Raw genomic sequence first — 25,182 nt, forward strand, 5'->3', positions numbered from 1 at the left:
GTGTTCTGCAGAACGGACTGTCGGGAACCGAGTGCCTTCGCGGCATCTTTTGACACGACCGGTCAACTGACAGCGGCGGATTTTCCGGGATCTCAAATTTCGGGTTCCGCGCGCTTAGCGGGGGCGACGTCAGCGCGCTCGAGTAGCGCCTGACTCCTCGATCCTCGCGCCTTCAACTCTTCCATCGATATCGCCGCGGCTGGTTGGGCGGATAAGATTTCGGGCCCGCTCGCCAGCGACCCAGTCGGTGCTCTATTTAACTCCGGCCGACGAGACCCTTCGGTTACGCTCGCCGAATCCTCTGCTCTCGCTTGCTCCGTCTTCCTCGCCACCTCTTGCGCTCATACACCTTTCTCTTCCCATCTTTCTCGGAAGCTCGCCATCGCCGCCATGACCAAGGGCCAGACCAGCAAGATGGAGGCAAGGAAGAAGAAGGGCAAGGCGGCGGCTGCTCAGCGGCGGCAGCGGCCATTGCCAGCGGGATGGATCCAGGGAGATTTTCTCCCCTCCACAGTGACGGAGGGGGACCTGCTGGAGCTGGTAGAGCATGGCCAGCTTGTGCATAAATCTTGGAGGTTGCCGGCAGACGACGAGGTTGAGCCGGCGCCACGGGAGGGGGAGCGCGTCTTGCTCCTCAGCCACGTTCACCGAGGTTTCTCTCTGCCCCCCACCCTTTCTTCAAGGGTATTATGAATCATTTTGGTGCACAACTCCATCACTTCCCTCCGAATGCCATTGCCCACCTTTCTGCCTTCATTGTTCTGTGCGAATGCTTTATCGGTTGCCCCCTCATTGGGGTTTATTCAAACATATCTTCTCCGCCCGCTCTCAAACCATCAAACGTCTCAGTCAGTCGTATGACAAGACGCATCTCCTCCAGCTCTGCGGGGGTTTAGGGTTTCAGAAAAAGAGTCGTAGTAGCTACCCTGCTCTCCAGTTGAACGAGTCGGTTAGGAACTGGCAGTCGACGTGGTTCTACTGCCAGGACGTAGCCTGTCCGAATGCATCGACTGGGCTACCTCCATTTAGTCTAGACCGCCCTGCTCCACCCAAGCAACTCGCCCTCTCGAAAGCCGAGAGGAATGACATCCAGCCTTTGGTCGAGGCACTCGCGGATGTTGTCAGGAGGGGGGTCACCGGTATTGACCTGTTGGAAGTCTTCATCGGTCGGCGGATCCAGCCTCTTCAAGCTCACCACCATGCTATGTGGCTCTACACAGGGCCCGAGGATTCCACACGGACCGTTGCGGTGGGCATACTCGAGGAGAAGGTGACCTCGATAGTGCTTCAAATCACGGGACCTTGCGAGAACCCTAAAGGAGCTCGCCGAGTGGTGCCTTACAGCACGGACAATCAGGTGAGTAGCATTAGCCGAATATATCGAACTGTTTTGATTTCAGTCGTTCATTTATATCCTCGTGTGATGCTTAATGTTTCCGACTGAATCTCATGTAGGAATGGACCAACTGGTCCTCCCCTGTCTCGAACGGGGATCCGGAAGAGGAGGAGGAAGAAGGTAGCCAGGAGGGGAGCGTGGATAGCGCGGAATATGTCTCTGACAGCAGGGAGTCGGAGAAGGAGGACAACGAGGAGGAGGAAGAAGACGAAGAGCGTGACTCTCCGCCTCCACCGCCGGAACAGCGGAGTAAGCGTCGGCATGAGCCTGTCGTCCCTTCGGCTCCCCCCCCCCCCGCATTGTCGAGTGCTCTACCTACCGCTCCATCGGTCCAGAGTGCTCGAGGCACGAAGAGGTCCAGGGACGTCTCCGCTGAGCCTGCAGGCCAATCTCCCAGGGCGCCCAAACCGAGTGGGCCCAAACCTCGGAGGGCTCTGCCGCGCATGAGGGTTGCCATCCCCGTCACATCCACGTAAGTGAATCCAACTCTCGGCTTTTTATGTTATCCGAGTGAACTCCCGCTTTACAAGTCGAATGGGCTTCACTTGACAGGGTCGCCACTTCTACAACCTCTCCGGTCCGCCAAGGGGATGACCCCATGGACACAGACAACGTCGTCTCGTCCCAGCCAGGTATGTTGTAGGAGAGTCAGGTGTTTTATTCCTGTAGACTGTACTATCCTTTTCTTTTTCTGAATCATCATGCTATTCGGCTTGTCAGGGGCGATTCACCCGAACGAAGACGGGCAAGGGAGAGCCGAGGCGGCCGCGGAGCCTGTCGTGGAGCCTGTCCTTGAGGCTGCTCTTCCTGCTGCTGCCCCTGCCGCCGACGCTCCGCCGACTGAAGTGCCTCCACCGACCGAACCAGTGCCGGTGGGTGACGAACTAACTGGGGCGAATCTTGGGATGCCCCAGGATCTTCCCACGATTCCCGGTTCGTCGAATGTTGAATTCAGCATTCGGTGTGTCCCAGAGGAGCAGGTGGGAGCGGCCAAGGTAGCCATGATCCAAGCGGAGCTGATGACCGGGGAGGCCAAGAAGGCTTATGACTCCGTTACGGCTTTGTACCAGCGGAGCTTGGAGCTGTGCGACGACATCCGAGTAAGTAGTCTAGTAAGTACTTACTTTTCTTTTGTAACCCACTGGGTGTTGTCGTAGTCTGTTGTTTGCAATGGGTTCACTCTGAGTGAACCCAGTGGGTGTAGTCCCCGAGACTTCTGTCGAGTGCTTGCACCGACAGTTGTCTTTATACATTTGGTCTTTATTTTTGTCGTGTCCATAGACAAGATTTCTGAGTGCAAGTACTTACTGCAGTCGGAGCACTCTTGCGGTAAGAGTTCCCTAGAGTAAACTGCACACATGTGGAGTAGCTTTAGCCTCGGAGGCGTAGGTGAAACCGTGCACCTCAATAGGGCAGACCTGCTTGAGGTGCATGCCAGTGGGGCCACTCTTAGTGAACCCACTGGGTGTAGTCCCCGAGACCGCTGTCGACTGCTTGCGTCGGCAGGGGTCTGAAGAACGTAGTGTGTATTGAGAAAGTTGCTGATAACCCTTTGTTTCGTTTTGTAGAAAACGTGTGAGATGGGGAGCACTTATGAAGCCTTGAGGGCTGAGAAGAACCACTATGCTGGTGAACTAGAAGCCGCAACGCTCGCCATGACTGGCATGAAGAACGCGCTGGAAGTTCGAGAGAAATCCTTGGAGGAGGCGCTGGAGGCAAACAGGGCGTTGGTGGCGGAGGTGGAGAGGCTGAAGAAACAGAGGACCGAAGTGTATGATCAAATGACTGCTTGGAACAAACGATGGACAGCTCAGGAGAAGTATGTGAACGACTGGGCTGTCCAGATGATGAGTCGTCTGGCTGGTAAGTCTGATGATTTGTCGAGTGGTTGTATCTTGTGACGAACACTCGGTTTGTAATTTCTATTTTCTCGTTTGTTGCAGATTTTTGTGGTGACGCCGAAGCTGAAGCGGCGGCCGTGGAACGATCCATGAAGGACAATGTACCACTCAGCGAGGACGCCAACCGGAATCTACTCCGTGCTTATATCCGCGTAGGCAAAGTGGGTCCGTTCATCAACCGACTGAGAGAAATCTTTGGCCGCATTGAGAAGGAGCTTTGGCCGGAAGAGGAGTCGCGGGAGAAGATGGAGACTCTGTTGGGGCGACTGGGGGAGATTCCGGCCCGAGTGCAATCTTGGAAGAAATCGGCAGCGCGTTGCGGTGCTGATGTGGCGCTGTCCTTGGTCCGAGTCCATTGCAAAGAAGTGCGGGAAGATAAGCTGAAAGCCTTGAAAGTTGCCAACACGAAGAAGCTTCAATTCGAAGACTTCATGGAGACATTCTTGGAGACTGCGACCCGCATTGCTGATGGAATCGACCTGGATACCTTTGTGGAACCCTCCAGTCCTGACGCGGGCCCAGCTGAGTCATGATCGAACTTTATCCTCGGTATGCCGAGTGTTTACCTGTACGATATTCTGGCCACTTCTGTTGGCAGTCATACTTTTGGATCGGTGCGGGTAAGCTTGATCCGCACCGAGTCTGTTATCGTGTCTAGACTGTTGGAGTGACAACGAAAACACTTATTCTTTTGCTTGAATGCTGTTTGGAGTTGAACACTAAATGTGTACTCGTAAAATATTAGGACTTAGGTGATTCATGATCAGTGCTAAATTCTCGAGTGTAACATATAGAGCACACTCGGAGGAGTGATTAGTACTTAGGCGATGCGTGATCGCAACTAAGTCCCCGAGTGCGACGTAAAGTGCACACTCGGAGGTAGTTAATACTTAGGCGATGCAGGGTCGCAGCTAAGTCCCCGAGTGTGACGCAAAATGCACACTCGGAGGAAGGTAATAATTAGGTGATGCGTGATCGCAGCTAAGTCTCCGAGTGTGACGCAAAGTGCACACTCGGAGGAAGGTAATACTTAGGCGATGCAGGGTCGCAGCTAAGTCCCCAAGTGTGACGCAAAGTGCACACTCGAAAGTAGTTAATACTTAGGCGATGCAGGGTCGCAGCTAAGTCCCCGAGTGTGACGCAAAGTGCACACTCGGAGGAAGTTAATACTTAGGCGATGCAGGGTCGCAGCTAAGTCCCCGAGTGTGACGCAAAGTGCACACTCGGAAGTAGTTAATACATAGGCGATGCAGGGTCGCAGCTAAGTCCCCGAGTGTGACGCAAAGTGCACACTCGGAGGAAGGTAATACTTAGGCGATGCGTGATCGCAGCTAAGTCCCCGAGTGTGACGCAAAGTGCACACTCGGAGGAAGTTAATACTTAGGCGATGCGGGATCGCAGCTAAGTCCCCGAGTGTGACGCAAAGTGCACACTCGGAGGTAGTTAATACTTAGGCGATGCAGGGTCGCAGCTAAGTCCCCGAGTGTGACGCAAAGTGCACACTCGGAGGAAGGTAATACTTAGGCGAGTGATCGCAGCTAAGTCTCCGAGTGTGACGCAAAGTGCACACTCGGAGGAAGGTAATACTTGTTGCATGTTTTTTGTTTCGCAGAATATCCATACCAAACGAAGTCCAAACGTAATAAAAACTTACGGGGATTTTTTTGGAATATTTATGATTTTTGGGAAGAAGAATCAACGCGAGGCGATGCAAGGAGTGCCCACAAGCCCTGTCGCCGCGGCCAGGGGGTGGTCCCGCGGCAGGCAGGCTTGTGGCTACTCCTTAAGGCGGTTGGAGACCTTCTTTCGCCGCAAGAAAGATAATATCCGGAAGAAAATCGTGTTAAAATTTCAGCCCAATCGAAGTTACGGATCTTCGGGAATTTAAGAAACGGTGAAACGCAGAATCTGGAAGCGCAGAAACAGAAGGACACACAGAGAGAGAGAGAGAGATCCAATCTAGGAGGGGCTCTCGCCCCTCCGCCGCCATGGAGACCATGGACCAGAGGGAAAACCCTTCTCCCATCTAGGGAGGAGGTCAAGGAAGAATAAGAAGGAGGGGGACTCTCTCCCCTCTCTCCCGGCGGTGCCGGAACGCCGCCCGGGACATCATCGTGTGACGACAATCTACACTAACACCTCCGTCATCTTCACCAACATCTCCATCATCTTCCCTCATCTATATTCAGTGGTTCACTCTCCCGCAACCCGCTGTACCCTCTACTTGAACATGGTGCTTTATGCTACATATTATTATCCAATGATGTGTTGCTATCCTATGATGTTTGAGTAGATTATCGTTGTGTTATCGGTGATTGATGAATTGCTATGGTTGGTTTAATTTGCTTGTGGTTATGTTGCTGTCCTTTGGTTCCCATCATATGATCGCGCGTGTGGATCACACCATAGGGTTAGTTGTATGTTGATAGGACTATGTATTGGCAGGCTAGAGTGACACAAGCTTCAAACCTAGCATAGAAATTGATGCATATGCGATTGAAGGGGGACCAATATATCTTATTGCTATGGTTGGGTTTTACCTTAATGAACGTTAGTAGTTGCGGACGCTTGCTAATAGTTCCAATCATAAGTGCATAGAATTCCAAGTAAGGGATGACATGCTAGCAGAGGCCTCTCCCACATGATACTTGCTATTGATCTAGTACGTAGTCAATTGCTTAGGGACAATTCGGAAACTCCTACCACCACTTTTCCACACTCGTTAGACACTCGTAGTTGTTTCTTTATCTAACCAACCTCTAGTTTTATTTACGTGTTCTTTACTTTCTTGCAAGCCTTTAGTATCACTTCTACAAAGTACTTCTAGTTTCATACTTGTTCTAGGTAAAACGAACGTAAAGTGTGCATAGAGTTGTATCGGTGGTCGAACGGGGAATACGCGGATACAAAAAGAGAAATATGAGACACATTCCTTCGATGTTCGCGGACAAATGAAGAGCCGCATTTGCAAGTTCCATGGTAGATGCTCTTCGGAGCTAGGGCCACGCAACTCCGGAAACACATCCCACTTCCACAACAGGCCAGGCACGGAGGATCCATGCTTCCTCCGTCCCGATACCTCTTTTGTGCAGCAGACACCCTACATTTTCGACAGGTACGTCCGTACGTACGCACGCCAGCACCACCGGCATTAACACCCGCGAATCCTTCCACGCCGTCATTACGCCCGAGCAACACGCACAGCTGCCCACCTTACGTGCACAATTAAACGTCCACCTGCGTTACACCTACCTGACCTCCCTTCCGTGCACGAAAGAATTAACCAGCCAAAGCCGAACAGAAACCCCGGTGCGCCCCTCCTCACAAGAACACGCAGCGCAGGGCCGGCCACAGCGGGGCGAGCCGCAGGGGATCCGGGGCCGCGCGGCGGGACACGGTCACTGTGAAAGCTCACCGCACCTCTCGCCCGCGCCCGCCCGCCCGCCCTTTCGCGGATCCCCTGGCGAAACAGCAGACGCCGAGCAGGCTCCAGTGGCCCGCCCCGCCCCATCATTTGCTGGCGCTGGGCTGGCTAGCCTCGGCGTTCGCTGTTCGGCGCGGCGCACCGGGACGGCTATAGTAATCCGAGCCTAATCGAGTGCTCCAATCCCCACGCCTCCGAGCCTGCCGCCTCGGCTCCGAGTCTACTCGGACGGGTTCGCCTCGCGGCCCTCGTTTCCCCCCGCGTATTGCCCGCACGGGCCTGGAGGGGCCTTTGTGCGTAAACCAGGTCTTTCAACATACTACATACGTTTCTAAATATGAAACCTTTTAAATATTTTAACATTAACTAAATGCGAAACAAAACGAGTGAATGTACATTTTAAAAACGTGTCTATGTATTTTCATACGTAGTCCCTATTGAAATCTCAAAATATCTTATTACATTTAAAATCGATCGGCAAACCCCTAGCTTCCTAGTGACCAGTCTCCTGGGTGGTTGTCCTAAAATAATAAAGGCTATGTGAATTACCGCAGAAAAAATAAAAGGTGCACTTGTATTTAACTTTGGCATGCACTCCTCTAATTAGTATTTTTATTTTCTCAATAATGCAGATATTTCACGTATAAACAAGCAAACATCATATCCGAATATTTCTTTTAACACACTAGCACACGAAACCGATGAACGCTTGCTCTGCTGCCTTGATGTTCTCGTGACCTGGGGCGATGGAGTATACATCAAACTAATGATTCAATCATACAACTCGAAGGTAACGTGTCATGCTTGGGCGTAAATGCGAATATTTTGCATATGAATAAGCAGCAGTATATCATAATATTTCTTTTGATACACTGATGCACGGTGCTGGTAAACGCTCGCACTGCTGTCTTGATGCACATCCAACTAATGATTCGATCATACAACTCAAAGGTAACGTGGCATGCCTGGGCGTAAATGCGAATATTTTGTATATAAATAAGCAACATTATATCATAATATTTCTTTTGATACACTCGCAAGCGCGCCCACATCTCCTACGCCGGCCTCGATGTTCTCGTGACCTGGGACGGTGGAGTGCACATCCAACCCATTATCCTTTTAGAAGCCCGGAGGTGACATTTCATGCCTCGGCGTAAATGCGAATATCTCGCATATAAATAAGCAACCACATATAAAGAAAAGTTTGCGATGCATTGGTGCGTGATGTTGGTAAATGCTCCCAAGTCTCGTACGCCAATCTCAATTTCATCTTGGCACAATGCGGTGGAGTGTACATTCGATCAAACAGCCTGAAGGTGACACCGCATGGCTGGATGTAAATGCGAATATTGCACATATAAAAAAGCAGCCACACACTAAAAATGTTTCATAAGATACACTAGCGCGGCGTCGGTAAACACTCCATGCTGCCTACGTGAGCCTCGACATCCTCGTGACCCAGGACGGTGGAGTGTACATTGGACCGATCGACATAAATGCAAATATTTCACAATAAATCAGCAGCCTCAAATCGAAATATTTCTTGGTATCCAAAGCACAAAGGTGGTCTCGAGGTTGTTGGCCACATTCTTCTACCAACAGCATTTTTTTGCCATATATCCTACTACTAGTGGCAGCAAGCCAAAGAGGAATGCCACTCTACTAAAATAGCAGGTTCCCGGGGCGCGCTTCCGCAAAAAGGCACGGCGCCCGCCTGTCATCCGAACCTTCCTGAACCCGGCTCACGATTCCGAGCCGCGGATCAAACCCCACCCCACCCCACCCCCACACCCCACAGTACCCTCTCCTCCCCCCTCCCTCGCTCCCTGTCTCCCTCCTCCCTCTCTCCTCTGTCCCATCTGCTCCTCTCCCCTCTTCCTCCGAGGCGGTGCTAGCCGAGCCCAGCCACCCGCCGGCTCGCCAGCACCCGGGGCGCGCGCTCGCGCCCGCCGCCCGCTCGCCCGCCCGGACTCAGCGCGCCGCCCCGCCAGCGAGCCGCGGCCGATCGAGCATTACCGTCGGCCGCCCCGTCGCCCGATTCCCGCGGGATTTCCGCCCCCCCGGGCCGCGGGACCGCCCCCAGCCGGTAATGTGGCCTCTGATCCCTTCGTTCCCCGCGAATTCGGGCCCGATTCGGCCGTCTCCCACACTGATTTCCGCTGTTTCTGTCCCGTTTTGTGTTCTCGTGGCTGCAGAATGGCGCAGAGCAATTGGGAAGCGGATAAGATGTGAGCGAGCTGCTGCCTCCCTCCCTCCCTCCCTCGCTCCATGTGTTCGTTGTTTGGGGGACGGGTTTTCCGCTGCTCTGTTTTCGGCTAATTTTTTTTGCTGGTGGTGGTGGTGGTGCAGGCTCGATGTGTATATCTACGACTACTTGCTCAAGCGGAACCTCCAGACGACCGCCAAGGCGTTCATGGCGGAGGGGAAGGTCGCTGCCGACCCAGTTGGTGAGCATCCACCCCCAGCTGCCCCGTAGCTGTCCGAGTGTCCATGTGCTGTTTTTTTTGGGTTAGGTTGGTTTGTGAGGAGCGTGCGTCTGTAGGTGGGGACGGGAATTCGGAATGTGGAGTGGTTTGCCACTTTCCCAGTGTTCTCAGCTTAGGCTGCTCTGAGAATTCGAGCGTAATGGTGGGTTCGTGCTAGCTAAGTACCAGGGCGGTGGGAATCCCCCATCTCAATTGACCCAGTGGGCGGTTTGGTGACAAATCGGGGCAGGGAGTTCAAGGCCTTGTGGGTCGTTTTGCAGAGTTTTGGGGGAAAATTCGGCACGGATGCTGGGTTCACTGGGTGGAATTATGAGACTTGAAGCTAAATAAGGTGGAATATTTCAAATTTCAAGAGAGGTTTGAGAGATTTGAGGTCCAGTTGGGTGAAGCTTTTGCGGGAGTCATTCCCCTGAGCTGTGCAAAAATAGTGTTCAGTAACTGTCATCATCGCGAGGATGGTGGTGATTGTGGTACATTCGTGCTCCGGATGTTGTTTACATGCTTTTACTCATCTTACTTGATCAAGGCTACAATTTATTATACCTGTGCTTGGTGGCTTAACTAACACTCTTGTTGATCTGGTTTGTTGGGAGTATGGAGTAGTTGGCTGTTAGCGTCTTTAGTTGTCAGATAGTACATGAATGTATTGTATGGATGTGCTGTGCTGTGCTGTGCTGTGCATGCAAAGCAGAACAGCAAACGTGAATTATCTTGGGATAGCATTACCATGCAGTAACGAGTTTCTTGATGGTGATTTGGATGAAGGTCGCTGTTATTCCCCATAGGGATGATTTGGATCTTCATGTCAAATGTGTTCTGTTTTGATTAAAGTGGATTGAAGATTCAGATAGATTTACTATGTCTAGTTAGTAGGGTTAATTATACATGTGAGTTCTTCTGATAGATTATATAGACGACTAGTTGACGATGCTATTTTACAAAAGCTGTTGGAGTTGTCACTTGTCAGTCCTACTGAACACTACCAAAGAAGGAAACAACCTATAAACAGAAATTAAGAATGTACAGTTTGACCTGTTAGTTTCTGAGTAACAAGTGTTTAGAGTTTCATTGTCATGGGGCGCATACCTAATTTCTTTACGGAGGGAGGACTATAGTTGTATAGCAGAATTGGATGCGCACGGCTTCTAGAATCTACATTAGTTTATATTACGATATGAACAGTAGTAATCAATGTATCCTAAAGGAGCCGATCTACCACATGGCTAGTGGCACATATTCACATATGGAAAGAGAACTAGAGTGGAAAACAGCACCGCACATGCAAGGTAAAATTAGTAACATGAGCAGACTGGACAGGCACACAATGCCATACATGGGAATTGAACTCATATCCTTAGGAAATTGTGTGAAACAGAATAGTTGCCATTTTAGTCATATCCTTAGGAAATGGTATGAAACAGAAACAGTTGCCATTTTAGTACCTTCCAACACCTTATGCATGTGGTATTCATTCATTTTATTAATTATATTGTTGTTGTTGTTGTTGTTATTGTTGTTATTATTATTATTATTATTATTATTATTTTGTAGATGTATAGGAGACTCATCCAAATACCACTGTGGTTAATTTTGACTTGTCATGCAGCAATTGATGCTCCTGGGGGCTTTCTCTTTGAGTGGTGGTCTGTCTTTTGGGATATATTTATTGCAAGGACAAATGAGAAACATTCGGAGGTTGCAGCAGCTTACCTAGAGGTAGATTGGGAATTGCCAATTTGCGTAGTCACTCACCATGCATGAGTTCATATTTTGATAGGACATTCTTATGCCATCTATATTTCTTTGAATACAGGCACAACAAATAAAAGCGAGAGAGCACCAGCAGCAGATGCAGATGCAACAATTGCAACTCATCCAACAAAGGCATGCTCAAATGCAGCGAACTAATTCAGGCCACCCTTCGCTTAACGGTCCAATCAATGGCCTAAACTCCGATGCCATTCTGGGGCCATCGACAGCTAGTGTTTTAGCTGCTAAGATGTACGAAGAGCGCTTGAAGCACCCTCATCCAATGGACTCCGAAGGATCGCAGCTTATCGATGCTAGTAGGATGGCTCTTCTTAAGTCGGCTGCAACAAACCATACAGGGTGATCCACCAGATCTCAGCCCAACTTTTTGATAGTTTTTTCAAAAGGAGAAGACATATTATGTATTGGTGTATTATTGTTATTCTCACTAAAACATTGTTTTTTTTTTTTGGAAACAGGCAATTAGTTCCTGGAAATCCTGGAAATGTATCTACTACACTGCAACAGATGCAGGCTCGGAATCAACAAACAATTGTGGGTTACAGCACCCTTTCTTGTTTTATTTCAGTTCACAGTTTCTTCCATTAGTCACTGAATGAACACTCTGATTTCTAACAGGATATTAAGAGTGAAGGCAACATGGGTGTTGCCCAAAGATCTATGCCCATGGATCCATCTTCCTTATACGGACAGGGAATAATTCAGCAAAAACCTGGATTAGGTGGTGCAGGTAGCTTTCCTTGATTTCCTTTTGAGTCAGCAATTGGCAAAAAATGCATTGCTGTGTTGAACTTGCTGTCCTTCCTGTCTTTTTGCCATAGAATTGCGCGAACCAAATTTCTAGATGAAAGCTTATGCACTTTTTATGCTTCAAAGTGCATTGTTACCATCTCTTGTTTCTATCCTGATAAACACCATTTTGAATGATAGGTAACCTATTATGCTTCTTGTATGATGGCCTAGATGGACTTCCAGTAACTTAACTTCTCATTGACCTCTGTGTAGCTTATGGGTATGCAATAGATTTGTAATGTTAGAAGCTAATGCATATGGAAACCATACTAAATTTGTTTTTCTGAGGTTATTTAGTCGGTGGGACTATCTCCTGGATATAACGTGATATATTACTTAGCAAATGTTCTCAAGATGAAAATTATCTTTCTCTCGCTTTGTTCATTCTGCTTTTGTGGTGAGGTGTCTTCTCCTGTCAACAGGACTGAACCAAGGAGTGAGTGGTCTACCCTTGAAGGGCTGGCCATTAACTGTAAGTTCTCAAATATTTATTGCCTCCCATATACTATGTTTGTTCTTGAATCTAATTACCATCTTACAGGGAATAGACCAACTTCGGCCAAATATTGGTGCCCAAATGCAGAAGCCATTTCTTTCAACACATTCACAGTTCCAACTTATGTCACCTCAACAGCAGCAGCAACTCTTAGCACAGGCTCAAGTACAAGGGAGCCTTAACAACTCAACTAATTATGGGGATATGGACCCCCGCAGATTTACAACACTGACCAGGGGTGGCATGAATGGTAAAGATGGACAACCTGCTGGGACTGATGGCTGCATTAGTTCCCCGATGCAATCAAGTTCACCAAAAATTAGATCAGACCAAGAATATCTCATGAAGGTTTGTCTATTCTGGAAGTTTCTATTCCTTACATGGAGTTTGGTCTTAAGAGTTTTTTTTTATTTAGCACTATAGTGTTGGAATCTAACTATGGTGGAAAGTTATCCAGATGCAGCAAACATCTTCTCAGCAATCACAGGAGCATCTTCAGCAGCAGCAGCAGCAGCAGAACCAGCAACAGCAGCAGCTAAATCAGCAGCAAATGCAACAGGTATTGACATCATGCTCAACCCCAGGAATTTATCTTCTATACTTGGAAGTTAATTCGTTTGCAAATTTACTCTTAGAGAGTTAAAATTCTACCTTTGGATTTATCTTCTTTTCTTAGAAATTATTTAATGTGAAATTTATTCTTATATAGTTAAAATACCATTCTAGAAAAACTAGGCCTGAGGCGTCTACTATTGCACTTCTGTCACAACTTGCAGACGTTTTATGATTTCTGTTTTAGAACTAATGCACACAATTGGAGTTAAAATGTTCCGGTGAAAAAAGGAGTTAAAATAAGAGGGCAGGCCTGGCGCAGTGGTGAAGTCCTCCCCACTTGTGCCAAGAGGTCCTCCCAACTTGTGCCAAGAGGTCCTGGGTTCGAACCTCCCCACTTGTGCCAAGAGGTCCTGGGTTTGAACCTCCCCACTTGTGCCAAGAGGTCCTGGGTTCGAACCAGCCTCTCTGCATTGCACTTTGCAGGGGTAAGACCACCTTGTGTGTGGAGCTTCTATGAACAGTCTGTCTTTTGTAAAAGAGGAGTTAAAATGTTCATCATAAAAGCCAGGAAAAGACACTATGGCACAGTATTGTTTTTCTTTGTTGGTTTCCTTGGAACAGTTCTCTTGGAAATGATATTTTTTTTTTTAGAAAAGGAGGATGACCCCCGGCCTCTGCATCTGGGAGATGCATACGACCACTTTATTAATTATTCCCGAGGACCTTACAAAGTATTACAACAATATGCCTGAATCCACCATCTTGGCAAATGATGCCTGGAGGGAGTACGATCACGAAAAATCCGTATGGAGATGCCTATGGAATCTGTAGATTTAGTTAATCATTGAAACAAATCCAAGTGTTCAACTCCATGGCATTAGAGGTTTCAAATTTCATGTTTGCCTCCGCTCCCCCTCCCTCTTTTGGGCGCACATGTGTAGGGTGACTTCCTGATAAGTTATTGACCTTTGATTTTTTTTTGTCATACTATTTCGAACTAACTGGCGGGTACTGCAATTAACATCCCAAATATCCATATCCATAACATTTCATGTGCTCAACATGTTGTTAAACTCAGATTTATTTTCCTTGTATTGTTTATTTCAGCAATTTGAACTAATTAATGTTGACTAATGGACTGATTTTCCAGATAAAGGATATCTGAATGCATGATTAACTTGAAATTTGCTTCGTTGTGATGTAGTCACGGTTATCTTATATTATATCTGCTTGGTTTTATGTAACTATGTTTAATTGTTTATCTCCAGAACAACAGAAAAAGAAAGCAAGCTACATCGTCGGGCCCAGCAAATAGTACTGGAACAGGAAATACGGTGGGCCCTTCAGCCAACTCTCCACCATCAACTCCATCCACACATACACCTGAAGGACTCGCAATAGCTGGCAATATGCGCCATGTTCCGAAAAATTTAATGATGTATGGTGCGGATGGAACTGGGCTCGCATCCTCTTCAAATCAAATGGTAGCTCATTTACCTTTCTCATCTAATATGTTGTGCTGGATGTGTCTTACAGCCATTCTGCGTCAGTTAGATATGTAAGGTGGTTGTTGTATGCAACAGGATGATCTTGAACCTTTTGGTGATGTTGGCTCGTTGGATGATAATGTTGAGTCTTTCTTATCCAATGATGAGGGAGATGCAAGGGATATTTTTGCTGCACTTAAAAGTCCGTCAGAGCCTAATCCACCTGCTTCAAAAGGTAACATTTATGATGTTTTAGTATTTGTGAACATCACATATTTAACATACCCCTTTTTTTGTTTAGGTTTTACATTCAGTGAGGTTAACTGTTGGCGAACAAGCAATAGCAAGATAGTCTGCTGCAACTTTTCTTCTGACGGCAAGATCTTGGCAAGTGCTGGGCATGAAAAGAAGGTACGAGTAACTATGCCATGCTATAAATGAACCTTTTCCTATTAAGAGTGGAACCTGCTTGCCTTTGGTGTTTATGGGTGTGGTTTCTTACTTGATTTTTGTTCTCTCAGGCTGTACTTTGGAATATGGATACTTTCCAGACACAATATTTACCAGAGGAGCACGGTCTCATTATCACTGATGTCCGTTTCAGGCCTAACTCTACACAGCTGGCAACTTCATCTTTTGACAGAACAGTTAAATTATGGAACATTGCAGATGTAAGTTACTCTTATCAGTTTATGTTTGTGCCAATTTTATTTTTCTGTTAGAAGAAGACCGAGTTTTCTGGAAATTCAGAAATTTTGGTTCGAATTTTGTGAATCAAACTCAAAAGTTGTTCTATTTTTTGCTACGAACGGGGCCCAACCATACTGGTATCTATTGAATGCAGCTAGCCTAGTGGCAAGAACCCGTACACAGAACCACTAGATTGTTCGACTCTCATGCAAGGCATGTTCTATTTTCACGCTTTTGAGTTGTGATACCAACATTTCAGTGTTTTTGTTAGAAAAAAAGGCTAGGCAGACACGGTCATGGGATTCCTGACCAAGCGATACAACAAACAAGCCATGGCACCAAGCTGCTTGTGTCTTTGGCATGGTTCTTGCTTTTCCTTTTTGCAACCATTCAAGAAAATAGAAGAAGTTTGTCCAGTTATATTTTTGTACCACCAAAATCCGTTTTCCAGTGAGTTTCGCCAAATGTTGCCCAGTATTGCACTCCATGGTATGCTGACAAACTATTGCTCAGGGGTGGTATTTTGCCATTTCCAGTGAGTTCCGCCAAATGTATAGCAACATAAGCCACTATATGCTCACACACACTGTGTCTAAGTACTGAAATGTGCTGACTACTACTAAAGTACGGGAAACGGCGGTCGAAGTTATTTCAGTTATCCGAATAATTCGTTACTCAGATTATAATACGAGACACGACCATCGTGAAAATAAATTAGAGCATAATACAAATGTACCATCAGAGGTGAATGTATCCACTAATGTGGTGATTGTTTAAGTGTGCCACCATCAGACCCCTGAGTTTTGAACTAGCTGTATGTATATATGTTTGCATTTTGTATATTGCCTGAAACTTGAATTTCTTGTTTTGCAGCCTGCATTCTCGCAGCATACATTCACTGGGCATAATTATCAGGTTACGTCACTAGATTTTCATCCAAAGAAGACGGAACTTTTGTGCTCTTGTGATGGCAATGGTGAAATCCGATACTGGAACGTAACCCAGCACACTTGTATTCGTGTCATAAAGGTTTGTACTCCCCTTTAGGGCTCCTTAAAATCTTCTTAATAACTTATATAGTGAACAAAAAATATGTGATTGAATAATCTGTCTTTTTGTAAGTCTGACTACTTCTTTTGGACAGGGTGGTACTGCTCAAATTCGTTTCCAACCTAGCACCGGACAGTTTCTCGCAGCTGCTAGTGAAAATGCTGTCTCCATATTTGATGTTGAAACACATACCAAAAAGTACACCTTGCAGGTCTGTTTTTGAACACAAATGCATCAATGTTGCACTGTTTCATCTCTTTAACTAAGAAGTTCATCTGCAATGTTTTCTGTTATTGCCTCTGCAAATGCACATTCCAAATCCCTTGTCATTGGGAGGTTTCTTTTAATGTGGTTGTGCTTTTAATCAATCAGATTGTACCAAGTAATAATGAAACTGAAGCGTTTGATTATAATCTCAGGGCCATAACACAGACGTGCAGTCAGTGTGCTGGGACAACACTGGGGAGTACCTTGCGTCTGTCAGCCAGGATCTAGTTAAGGTGTGGTCAGTATCATCAGGAGAGTGCATTCATGAGGTCAGCTCAAATGGAAATAAGTTCCATTCTTGTGTGTTCCACCCAAGCTATACCAATCTCTTGGTGATTGGAGGCTACCAGGTAGTCCTTACTCTTCCATCGAGTTTTAGATTTTAATATTCTGCATTAGGATTATGTCTGATTGTTTTGTGAAGTGTGCACCCTTGTATTCTTTTTGGCAATATAAACTTAGCTATGTTTAGTCATTTTTTTCCATCTTGGTTGACAAGGAATTACTATAGGTATAACATAAGATTGCTAGTAATCTTCTATTTAACAGCCATATTCTACTTGAAGCTATGTTGACATGTCTTGTAGTGTCTGGGTCTTGATACAAAGCTTGTAACATGTTTACAACACTGATGTGACTGTTTTATGTTGTATACTCACCATAAATGTATCGTTGGCATTTTCGTGGGTGCAGTCGTTGGAGCTATGGAACATGGTAAAGAACCAAAGCATGACGGTACCGGCTCACGATGGTCTGATTGCGTCGTTGGCACAATCACCGGTAACCGGTATGGTGGCTTCTGCGAGCCACGACAACTCCGTCAAGTTGTGGAAGTAACAATAATAATAATAAAGCGGATGCGCCTAGATAGTTTTTCTTCTTCTCCAGATAAATTGATATTCCATCAGTCAAGGCATAGAATGAGTTGTCGATTGTGTTGTACCTCCATCAAGGCGAATAAGGAAAGAGTAGCTTGGTTGGTTGCCCGCCGTAGTTGAGCTGTTTAGGGCTGATTGCGGCGAGTCTGCGGCAAGGAACTGTATGTATCTCAATAGGCGGTGTGTGTGTGTAGCGCAAAGACAGGAAAGAAGAAATGTAACATTCCGGTGCTTAACTGGAAGAACTCAGTGCAATTAGCCTCTGTCGGTTGGTTATGAAATCGTGGGTCTTGCGAGCGACAGTATATGGTAAGTTAGTTCTGAGTTGTTGCTGCTGTTTGTGTTTGATCCTCTGCATAAAATTGGTAAGCTGCTGGTAGCAGCTATTGATATGCAGGCTCCAGATCGTCAGGTTTTGAAGTGCGCAATCAATCAGGTTTTGAGATGTCAAGTTGATAACTTCACTAATAAAGGAGATTGTGTTCTTATGTTACAATGTTAGAAGGGAATGATTTATAAGTTGGTTTTAGCAATGGGGAAATGGACTACTATTTGTTTCGCAAGTCGTTCTATTTTTTGGAGGGAGTTGTCCTTTTTTTTGCAATGTCACATGCATATGATGTTTATTTGATCGTGTTCAACAACTTTTTGGAGTGATTCCTGTAAAAAAAACCCACCAGTTTAGTGTATAGCAGTTCTATGTTGACAATTTAGCTAGCTAATTATGTACTCCCTCCGTCCCAAAATAACTGTCTCAAACTTAGTACAAATTTGTACTAGAGCTAATACAAAGTTAAGACATTTATTTTGGGACGGAGGGAGTATTATAGGTGATGAAAAATACTCCCGTCTAGAATTACTTGTCGCAAAAATGCATGGATTTAAACTATAATATGTCTAGATACATCCATTTTTCCGACAAGTAATTTTGGATGAAGGGAGTATAATCTAAGGTTGGCTAAGAATACCATATTTGACATGCATATGCTAGTGGAAGCTACGCTGATATGCCTTGCAATGTCTGGATCCTGTTATTAGCTTATAACATGTTAAAAAACTACTTCTGATCCCTGCAAAAAAAAAAAAAAAAACCCCGATCCCTGTATTTATCTTGATATGTGTGTGCATGTAGCGCAAAGATAACAAACATGAAAAGGCCTAAAGTTGCCCTCTCCCCCCTGTTCCGTTTTATGAATCCTCATCAGATGTGAGATGTAACATTTCCCGTGCTCAACTGTAACTCATTTGCAATTGAAATCTCTTTTTAATCAGCCACTGAAAGTTGTGAAATCACCGTGTGTTGTCAGTGACAGTATATACAGTAAGTTAGTTTTGAGTTGTCGACTCTTGCTATGCGTGCTCCAAATTGCCGGGTTTTATCTACATACATTTCTGAAATGTGATGCTGATATCTTATTCAACGCGAGAGATGGTGGTTTTGTCACCTTTGAAAGATTAAGTCGACGTATCATCTTAAAATTCTCGTAGTCGATTGTGCGTCGCTGAAAATCCTGAAATAAATTCAGGATAAATGTGAGCACTCACATATATAGTCCATTATTGCAACGAAGAAATGGACTATGGACTAATAATATCTGTTTCCATTTTTTGTTTGGAACACTATCTGTTTCTATGAAAGCCCTTCCTGTCTAAGTCAAGTGTTACTTCCATCTGTAATTAGTTTACAGAGGGAGGATGCATGCATTGCCATTATTCGTTCTGATTCTGTGAGATAGAAATCCTTGCATCTGCATGCAAGGTAAAGAAAGATATCATCTCACCGTCACCAGGAAGGTAAACAAAATGGAGTCTGCTGTTATTATTCCTTCCGATTCTGTCGAATCTCGCTAGGCTTTCTTAGCGCGAACGCGTACATTCAAATTTGATTTACCCGCCTATATATAGGCAGAGGCATCGATCCACGCCCCCCACCCAACACCCCCCGGTCGCCGCCGAACCCACGCTGTGCACCAATTACTGCTTCAGCATCGGGCTCAACACCACCGGCTGGTGCACCTTCAAAGGCCTCAACGTCTATTGCTGCTGCCCTGTCCCCGCCGCCGCCGCCGCCGAGCTGCCGGCCTCCCTCTCCCCCTCCGGCCCTCAGTAGCCACGTACGCCTATATAGCTAGATCTTCATGCCCACGGCGGAGTGGAACGAGGCACTCCATGTTTTTTTACCAACATCGTAGAGAGAGATACTGAAAACCACGTGCCATGTATCATCATCAGCAATAAAGTTGTGTGCAAAACTCAAATGCATCGGTCGGCCGTACTGGCTGGCTAGCCATTAATTTTATACGATGTTTTTCTTTTTTGTGACTAGCTATATATATCAGGGGGAAAGGCTCCTCGCCGGATTTTTTCCATTTCAAATGGACAAAGCCACAAAGGTCGAAGGGTAGTGTATATATACAAGTACGCTAACCGTCCCGTTCCTCCCTCCCAACCCTAGCCGCCCCCGGCCTCACCCCTCCCCTCCCTTCCTCGCCGCCGCCTGAGGCAGCCGTCGGGCAAGCCGGGAGCGTCAAGGATGGCGGCGGCGGGGCTTAGGCTGCCCTGCCTCTGCGTGGGGAGCCCTGGATCTGGAGCGGCGTCTCCTTTAGCGAGGCACGACAGGCTAGCAGCCATGCGGGCGGTGGATCTGGCGTCCCGACCACGCGGGCGGCCGGATCCGGTGGTCGTTGGCGTCCGACGGCGGCTTCTGCGGTGGCCGGTGCGCGCGATCTCGCGCCTCCCCTCCTCCGCTGTTCGGCGTGCGGGCCAGCCTGGTCGGGCCGCGCTTCCTTGAGTCGTCGGTTCTGTTCAGGAGGCGTTGCTGGTGGCGGGGATCTAGTTCGGGCGAAATTCCTGGTCGGCCATGGCCGGCCGCGTCGACGACGACGCCTGAGGGCACCGTTCCCCTCCTTGGAGGCGTCGATATGGACTGATCCCCTCACTTCCCCTTCTCCTAGGTCTCCCAGGCGAAAGCCTTAACTTTGTTGGGCGGCGGCGGCGTTCACGGCGTCGTTCTCTTCTTGAAGGCGTCGCTTTGGGAACCTTGGGGCTGGGTGGCGCTTGCGGGTGGTGGGCGACGGCGGTGGTGCGGTCCTATCCTAGCATGGATCTGCGTCCGTTGCTTGGAGATGGATTCGCGTAGGTGGAGGTCGTCGTTTGGCGTCATGGTGACGTCGATGGCGGAGGCACCTGACAAAGCTAGCACCTCAATCTGCTCTGAAGATGGATCAGTGGAAGATGACGACGGCGACACATGTGCGTACGTCGGACCGGTTTGTGCCTCGGACCCGGTATGTGGCTTGGTCGGGACCTCCGGCTTTAGATGTTAGGCTCGTCATATGGATAGATGTAGCGGCAGATATTGCCAAGACGACGAATTCAGATATTTTGTTGTACTACTTTGTAAGGTCTTCGAGAATAATCAATAAAATAACCGCATGCATCTCCCAGATGCAGATGTAAAGGCTGGGGAACATCCTCCTTCTCTAAAAATATATATATACAAGTACGCGTATCATGGGAAAACTGTATCATGGCATAGATCGGCGTGTTCCCTTTTGATCACTGGATTTGAATCCGACAAGGTTAGATCGATCATCAATGATGTTGATAACTGTCAGCAAGGCGTCTAGATGGAGTTGTCGAAAAACCATAGCCTTCCTAGCGTCCCAAATTTTCGGTAGCACGATGAGTATGAATATGATGAAGGGGCTGATGAAGACCAAAACTCGTCGAACGACCTAAAAAGTCTGCCGAATGCCCATAGCACGTGAAATGCACCGAGCAACAGGGCATGCGAAGGATAGGTTTGACGATCCTCTGAAACATCCGGGACAGGTCGAGTTGTACTGCAAGGTTATTTTGTGAAGCCAGAGATCTTAAACTTTGCGGGCATGCGTGATTCTCAGATTTTTTACCGAAAAGGAGTATAACCCCGATCTCTGCATGGATCGATGCATACAACCATATACTAAAAATTCAATGGTCGAACAACATGGATTGGAAAAAGGTGAAAAGAAAACCGAGACCGCATACCTGTAACAGTAACTTTCACCAGATAGCCACGAATACTATGATACCAAATGAAATCAAAATAAAAAATACATGACTCATAGGCAACGCCTTCAAGAAAAAATCACAACACGTGCCCCGATGATGAGGAACGCACGATTCTCAGATGGCGTATAGCCTGGAGTTTTTCATTTGAGCAAAGAGGACTGCGTATGCACAGGAAGATGGCGTGTAGTTTGAAGTTTCTCATTTGAGGATAGACGGTTGTGTATGGACGACGACGATGGCGTATAGTTTGGAGTTTCTCATTTGAGCAGAGAAGGTGCATTGCGAGCGCGGAAACTTGAGTTTCTCATTTGATCAGAGAAGGTGCATGGCGAGCGCGGAAACTTGAGCCATCCATCCGTATTTGAACATTTTGCTGAACATGAACGGGCTTGATGGCCTTCAAATTTCTTCAGTCTTATTTTCAACGGACCGTCATTAACTTTATACTTTGACTTCATTTTTTACTCCTCAAATTTCTTTGTCTTCTAGGGTTTCGAGTTGAGGTGAGGAGATTTGAGAGCCTGGTCAAGATCCAAATTCTATTAGGGGTATGATGATTTTCTCTCACAATAAGATCATTGGAGTGTGAGGGAGTGACGATTCACCAATACAAACTGTTGAGATCTTGAGAGGTGGTGGCCTAGGGTTTTCCAGAGCAAACATGGGACATGTCACGGGGTTCGTTTCATTTGGATAGTAAAAGCGGATAAAAGGCCCAAAAATGCTATACTAACAATGAATTTGCGAAATCATTGTAAAACCTTCCCTATTAACCTCTCCACCCCTCTGGATTCAATTGGGTGGGCCCATCCCCCTAATTTCCACCCAAGCAGGAACCCCACCTAAGCATCTAGGTTAATCCCGTGCATTGACTTACCGCTTACATAAGTGTAGCATTGTTTCAAAAAGCCATAACCATATAAGCTCTCCTCAGGATGAGAATGGGACGGGTCGGCCTGCCGGGTCTGGCCCAAAAAATCGAGGCCAATGGGTGTGGGTCGGCCTCGAATCATAGTTGGGGTCAGTGGAGCCGGCACCGACTGACCCAATGGATCAGCAGGGTCGACCCACCTCCGTCCAGCTCGTCGCCCGGCTGCAGTAGACATATCTATACTTCTTTTGCTATTGACATATGATAGTCTAGTTGCTCTGTTAGAGCAACTCTAACAGACCCCACACCCCGCCGGCCCGCAAAACGCGTTTGTAGTTCGCGCAAAACCACTTTTGCGGGCCGGCACGGGCTGACACAGATGCAGACCCCCTAAACGGATCCGTAAAAAAGTATATTCGCGGAATATGCTTTTTTACGGGTCGGCTTCTGCGGGTTCTGCTCGGGCTCCACCGCGACGACCCGCAAACAGAAAAACAACAAATCTTGCATTTGACATAGGGTTTGGCAAACAAGTTCAAATTCAAACGACATAAACAGTTTGCGCGCAAATAAAAGCAAAGTTCATTACACAAAAGAGGGCATGCAAAGGTTTGCGCCCATGTCCGGTATCATCTTGGGGGTCGATCTTCACTCCGCGCCATGGAGTCCATATTGAAGTTCATCGGCGCCACCGAATCCACCTCCGTCGCTTGTTCCAACTCCCGCACCGAAATCATCCACATTGGCACCATATGGAGCAGAGAAAACATCACCGGAATTGGAACACAGACCGGCCGAGGCGACCATTCTCCTCTTCAAGATCTCTCTCCTTGACATATCATGCCATGTTTTGGTGAGGTCGTCCATGTCATTGCGGTTCATTGACATGATCTTGTTCTCCTCGGCGAGCAACAATGACATCGATTTGGTTTCAGAGGCGTGTGCTTTTCTCTCCTCAATGGCAGCTTTGCGGAGCCCCTCTTCCTTGAGCATTTTCCATTTTTCTTGCTTCTCTTTTGCCTTCTTCTCGGCCAACTCTTTCTTGATATCCAATGACTTCAACAACATCAACTCGTTTGATTGCACCATGGCATCAATCTTCTCCCTCAAGCTCGCTGCTTCTTGCTCTCTCTTCATCTTCTCTTTAGTCTTCTTGTCGCCATCGGGCTTGTGCAAATTTCTTGGGCCATCATCATCCTCATCTTCATCCATGTTTATAAGTGAGCCTCTCTTTGGTGGGGATTCTTTGTCGATCAACTTCCACTTCTCGCACTTTTGGAACAACTCCCAACAATGCTCTAATTTGAAGAATTTGCCTTCCGAAGCTTCCATGTCCTTGTATCTATGTTGAGCAATCTTGTCCTACAAAATGTGAACAAAGTGATGCAATCATTTCCCATGATACATTATGATGATGCAAAACTTGAACAAAGGAAAAACAAACTCACATAGTCGGACTCCACGGTGCCACTTGGAGGTGCATTGCGTACTTGCTCCAAGCAAGCTGCCCAATGGCTGCACATAGGCTTGATATTCTCCCAACGCCCTTGAAGTGACCGAAATGTGCGTGCAGTCCTATTAGGATACTTTTTTCATAATGCAGAAGTATTGATCTTCGATCCTTTGCCAATATCTCTTGGCGGTTTGAGAAACACCCGTGCATGCATCAAGAGACACCGCACTCCATGCTTGGATCAAAGCTTGATCTTCCAAGATCGTGTAGTTCTTCGATCTTTAGCTTTCCCACTCTTTGCTTGCGGTTGCTCAAACACTTCCGCTTCGATCTCCTCCAATTCGTCCGCAACACCATGATCATCCACGCCGCTGTCCGTTTCATTGTAGTTGAATGGTTCGAAAGAGGCTTGATCAATGTCAACCGCATTCGTGTCCAACATGTTCATGAACTCGGTTGTTGCATTGTTCGAACCACCGCTATAGCGAATGATAACAAGTCACGAGCTATCGAGACTAATGGCGAAAAGTGAAAGGGAATCGCCAAGACCGAAGAGGCATACCTTCCGGCCATTTCGTCGAACACCTTGCCGCGGGGGAGCGGGTGTTGGAAATATGCCCTAGAGGCAATAATAAATTAGTTATTATTATATTTCTTTGTTCATGATAATCGTTTATTATCCATGCTATAATTGTATTGATTGGAAACACAATACATGTGTGGATACATAGACAAAACACTGTCCCTAGTAAGCCTCTAGTTGACTAGCTCGTTGATCAAAGATGGTCAAGGTTTTCTGACCATAGGCAAGTGTTGTTACTTGATAATGGGATCACATCATTAGGAGAATCATGTGATGGACTAGACCCAAACTAATGAACGTAGCATGTTGATCGTGTCATTTTGTTGCTACTGTTTTTCTGCGTGTCAAGTATTTATTCCTATGACTATGAGATCATATAACTCACTGGCACCGGAGGAATACCTTGTGTGTATCAAACGTCACAACGTAACTGGGTGACTATAAAGATGCTCTACACGTATCTACGAAGGTGTCTATTGAGTTAGTATGCATCAAGACTGGGATTTGTCACTCCGTGTGACGGAGAGGTATCTCGGGGCCCACTCGGTAATACAACATCACACACAAGCCTTGCAAGCAATGTGACTTAGTGTATGTCACGGGATCTTGTATTACGGAACGAGTAAAGATACTTGCCGGTAAACGAGATTGAAATAGGTATGCGGATACCGACGATCGAATCTCAGGCAAGTAACATACCGAAGGACAAAGGGAATGACATACGGGATTATATGAATCCTTGACACTGAGGTTCAACCGATAAGATCTTCGGAGAATATGTAGGATCCAATATGGGCATCCAGGTCCCGCTATTGGATATTGACCGAGGAGTCTCTCGGGTCATGTCTACATAGTTCTCGAACCCGCAAGGTCTGCACACTTAAGGTTCGACGATGTTTTATGCGTATTTGAGTTATATGGTTGGTTACCAAATGTTGTTCGGAGTCCCGTATGGGATCACAGACGTCACGAGGGTTTCTGGAATGGTCCGGAAACGAAGATTTATATATAGGTTTGTCTCATTTGG

At 46.8% G+C, this 25,182-nt stretch overlaps 1 protein-coding gene across 1 annotated transcript; it reads left to right on the forward strand.

Moving 5' to 3' along the window:
• Nucleotides 1–8,515: 8,515 nt before the first annotated feature.
• LOC123405514 (transcriptional corepressor LEUNIG_HOMOLOG) lies at nt 8,516–17,494 on the forward strand. Its single transcript, XM_045099173.1, has 18 exons — nt 8,516–8,807; nt 8,917–8,949; nt 9,071–9,168; nt 10,814–10,923; nt 11,021–11,316; nt 11,436–11,511; nt 11,596–11,707; nt 12,192–12,241; nt 12,311–12,613; nt 12,723–12,824; nt 14,089–14,304; nt 14,404–14,542; nt 14,609–14,718; nt 14,829–14,978; nt 15,871–16,026; nt 16,142–16,258; nt 16,467–16,664; nt 17,008–17,494. The coding sequence occupies exons 2-18, from the start codon at nt 8,918–8,920 to the stop codon at nt 17,149–17,151; spliced, it is 2,409 nt and encodes an 802-aa protein (XP_044955108.1). The 5' UTR covers nt 8,516–8,807; nt 8,917; the 3' UTR covers nt 17,152–17,494.
• The last annotated feature ends 7,688 nt before the right edge of the window (nt 17,495–25,182 follow it).

Source organism: Hordeum vulgare, chromosome 6H, assembly GCF_904849725.1.
Source record: "Hordeum vulgare subsp. vulgare chromosome 6H, MorexV3_pseudomolecules_assembly, whole genome shotgun sequence".
NCBI lineage: Eukaryota > Viridiplantae > Streptophyta > Magnoliopsida > Poales > Poaceae > Hordeum > Hordeum vulgare.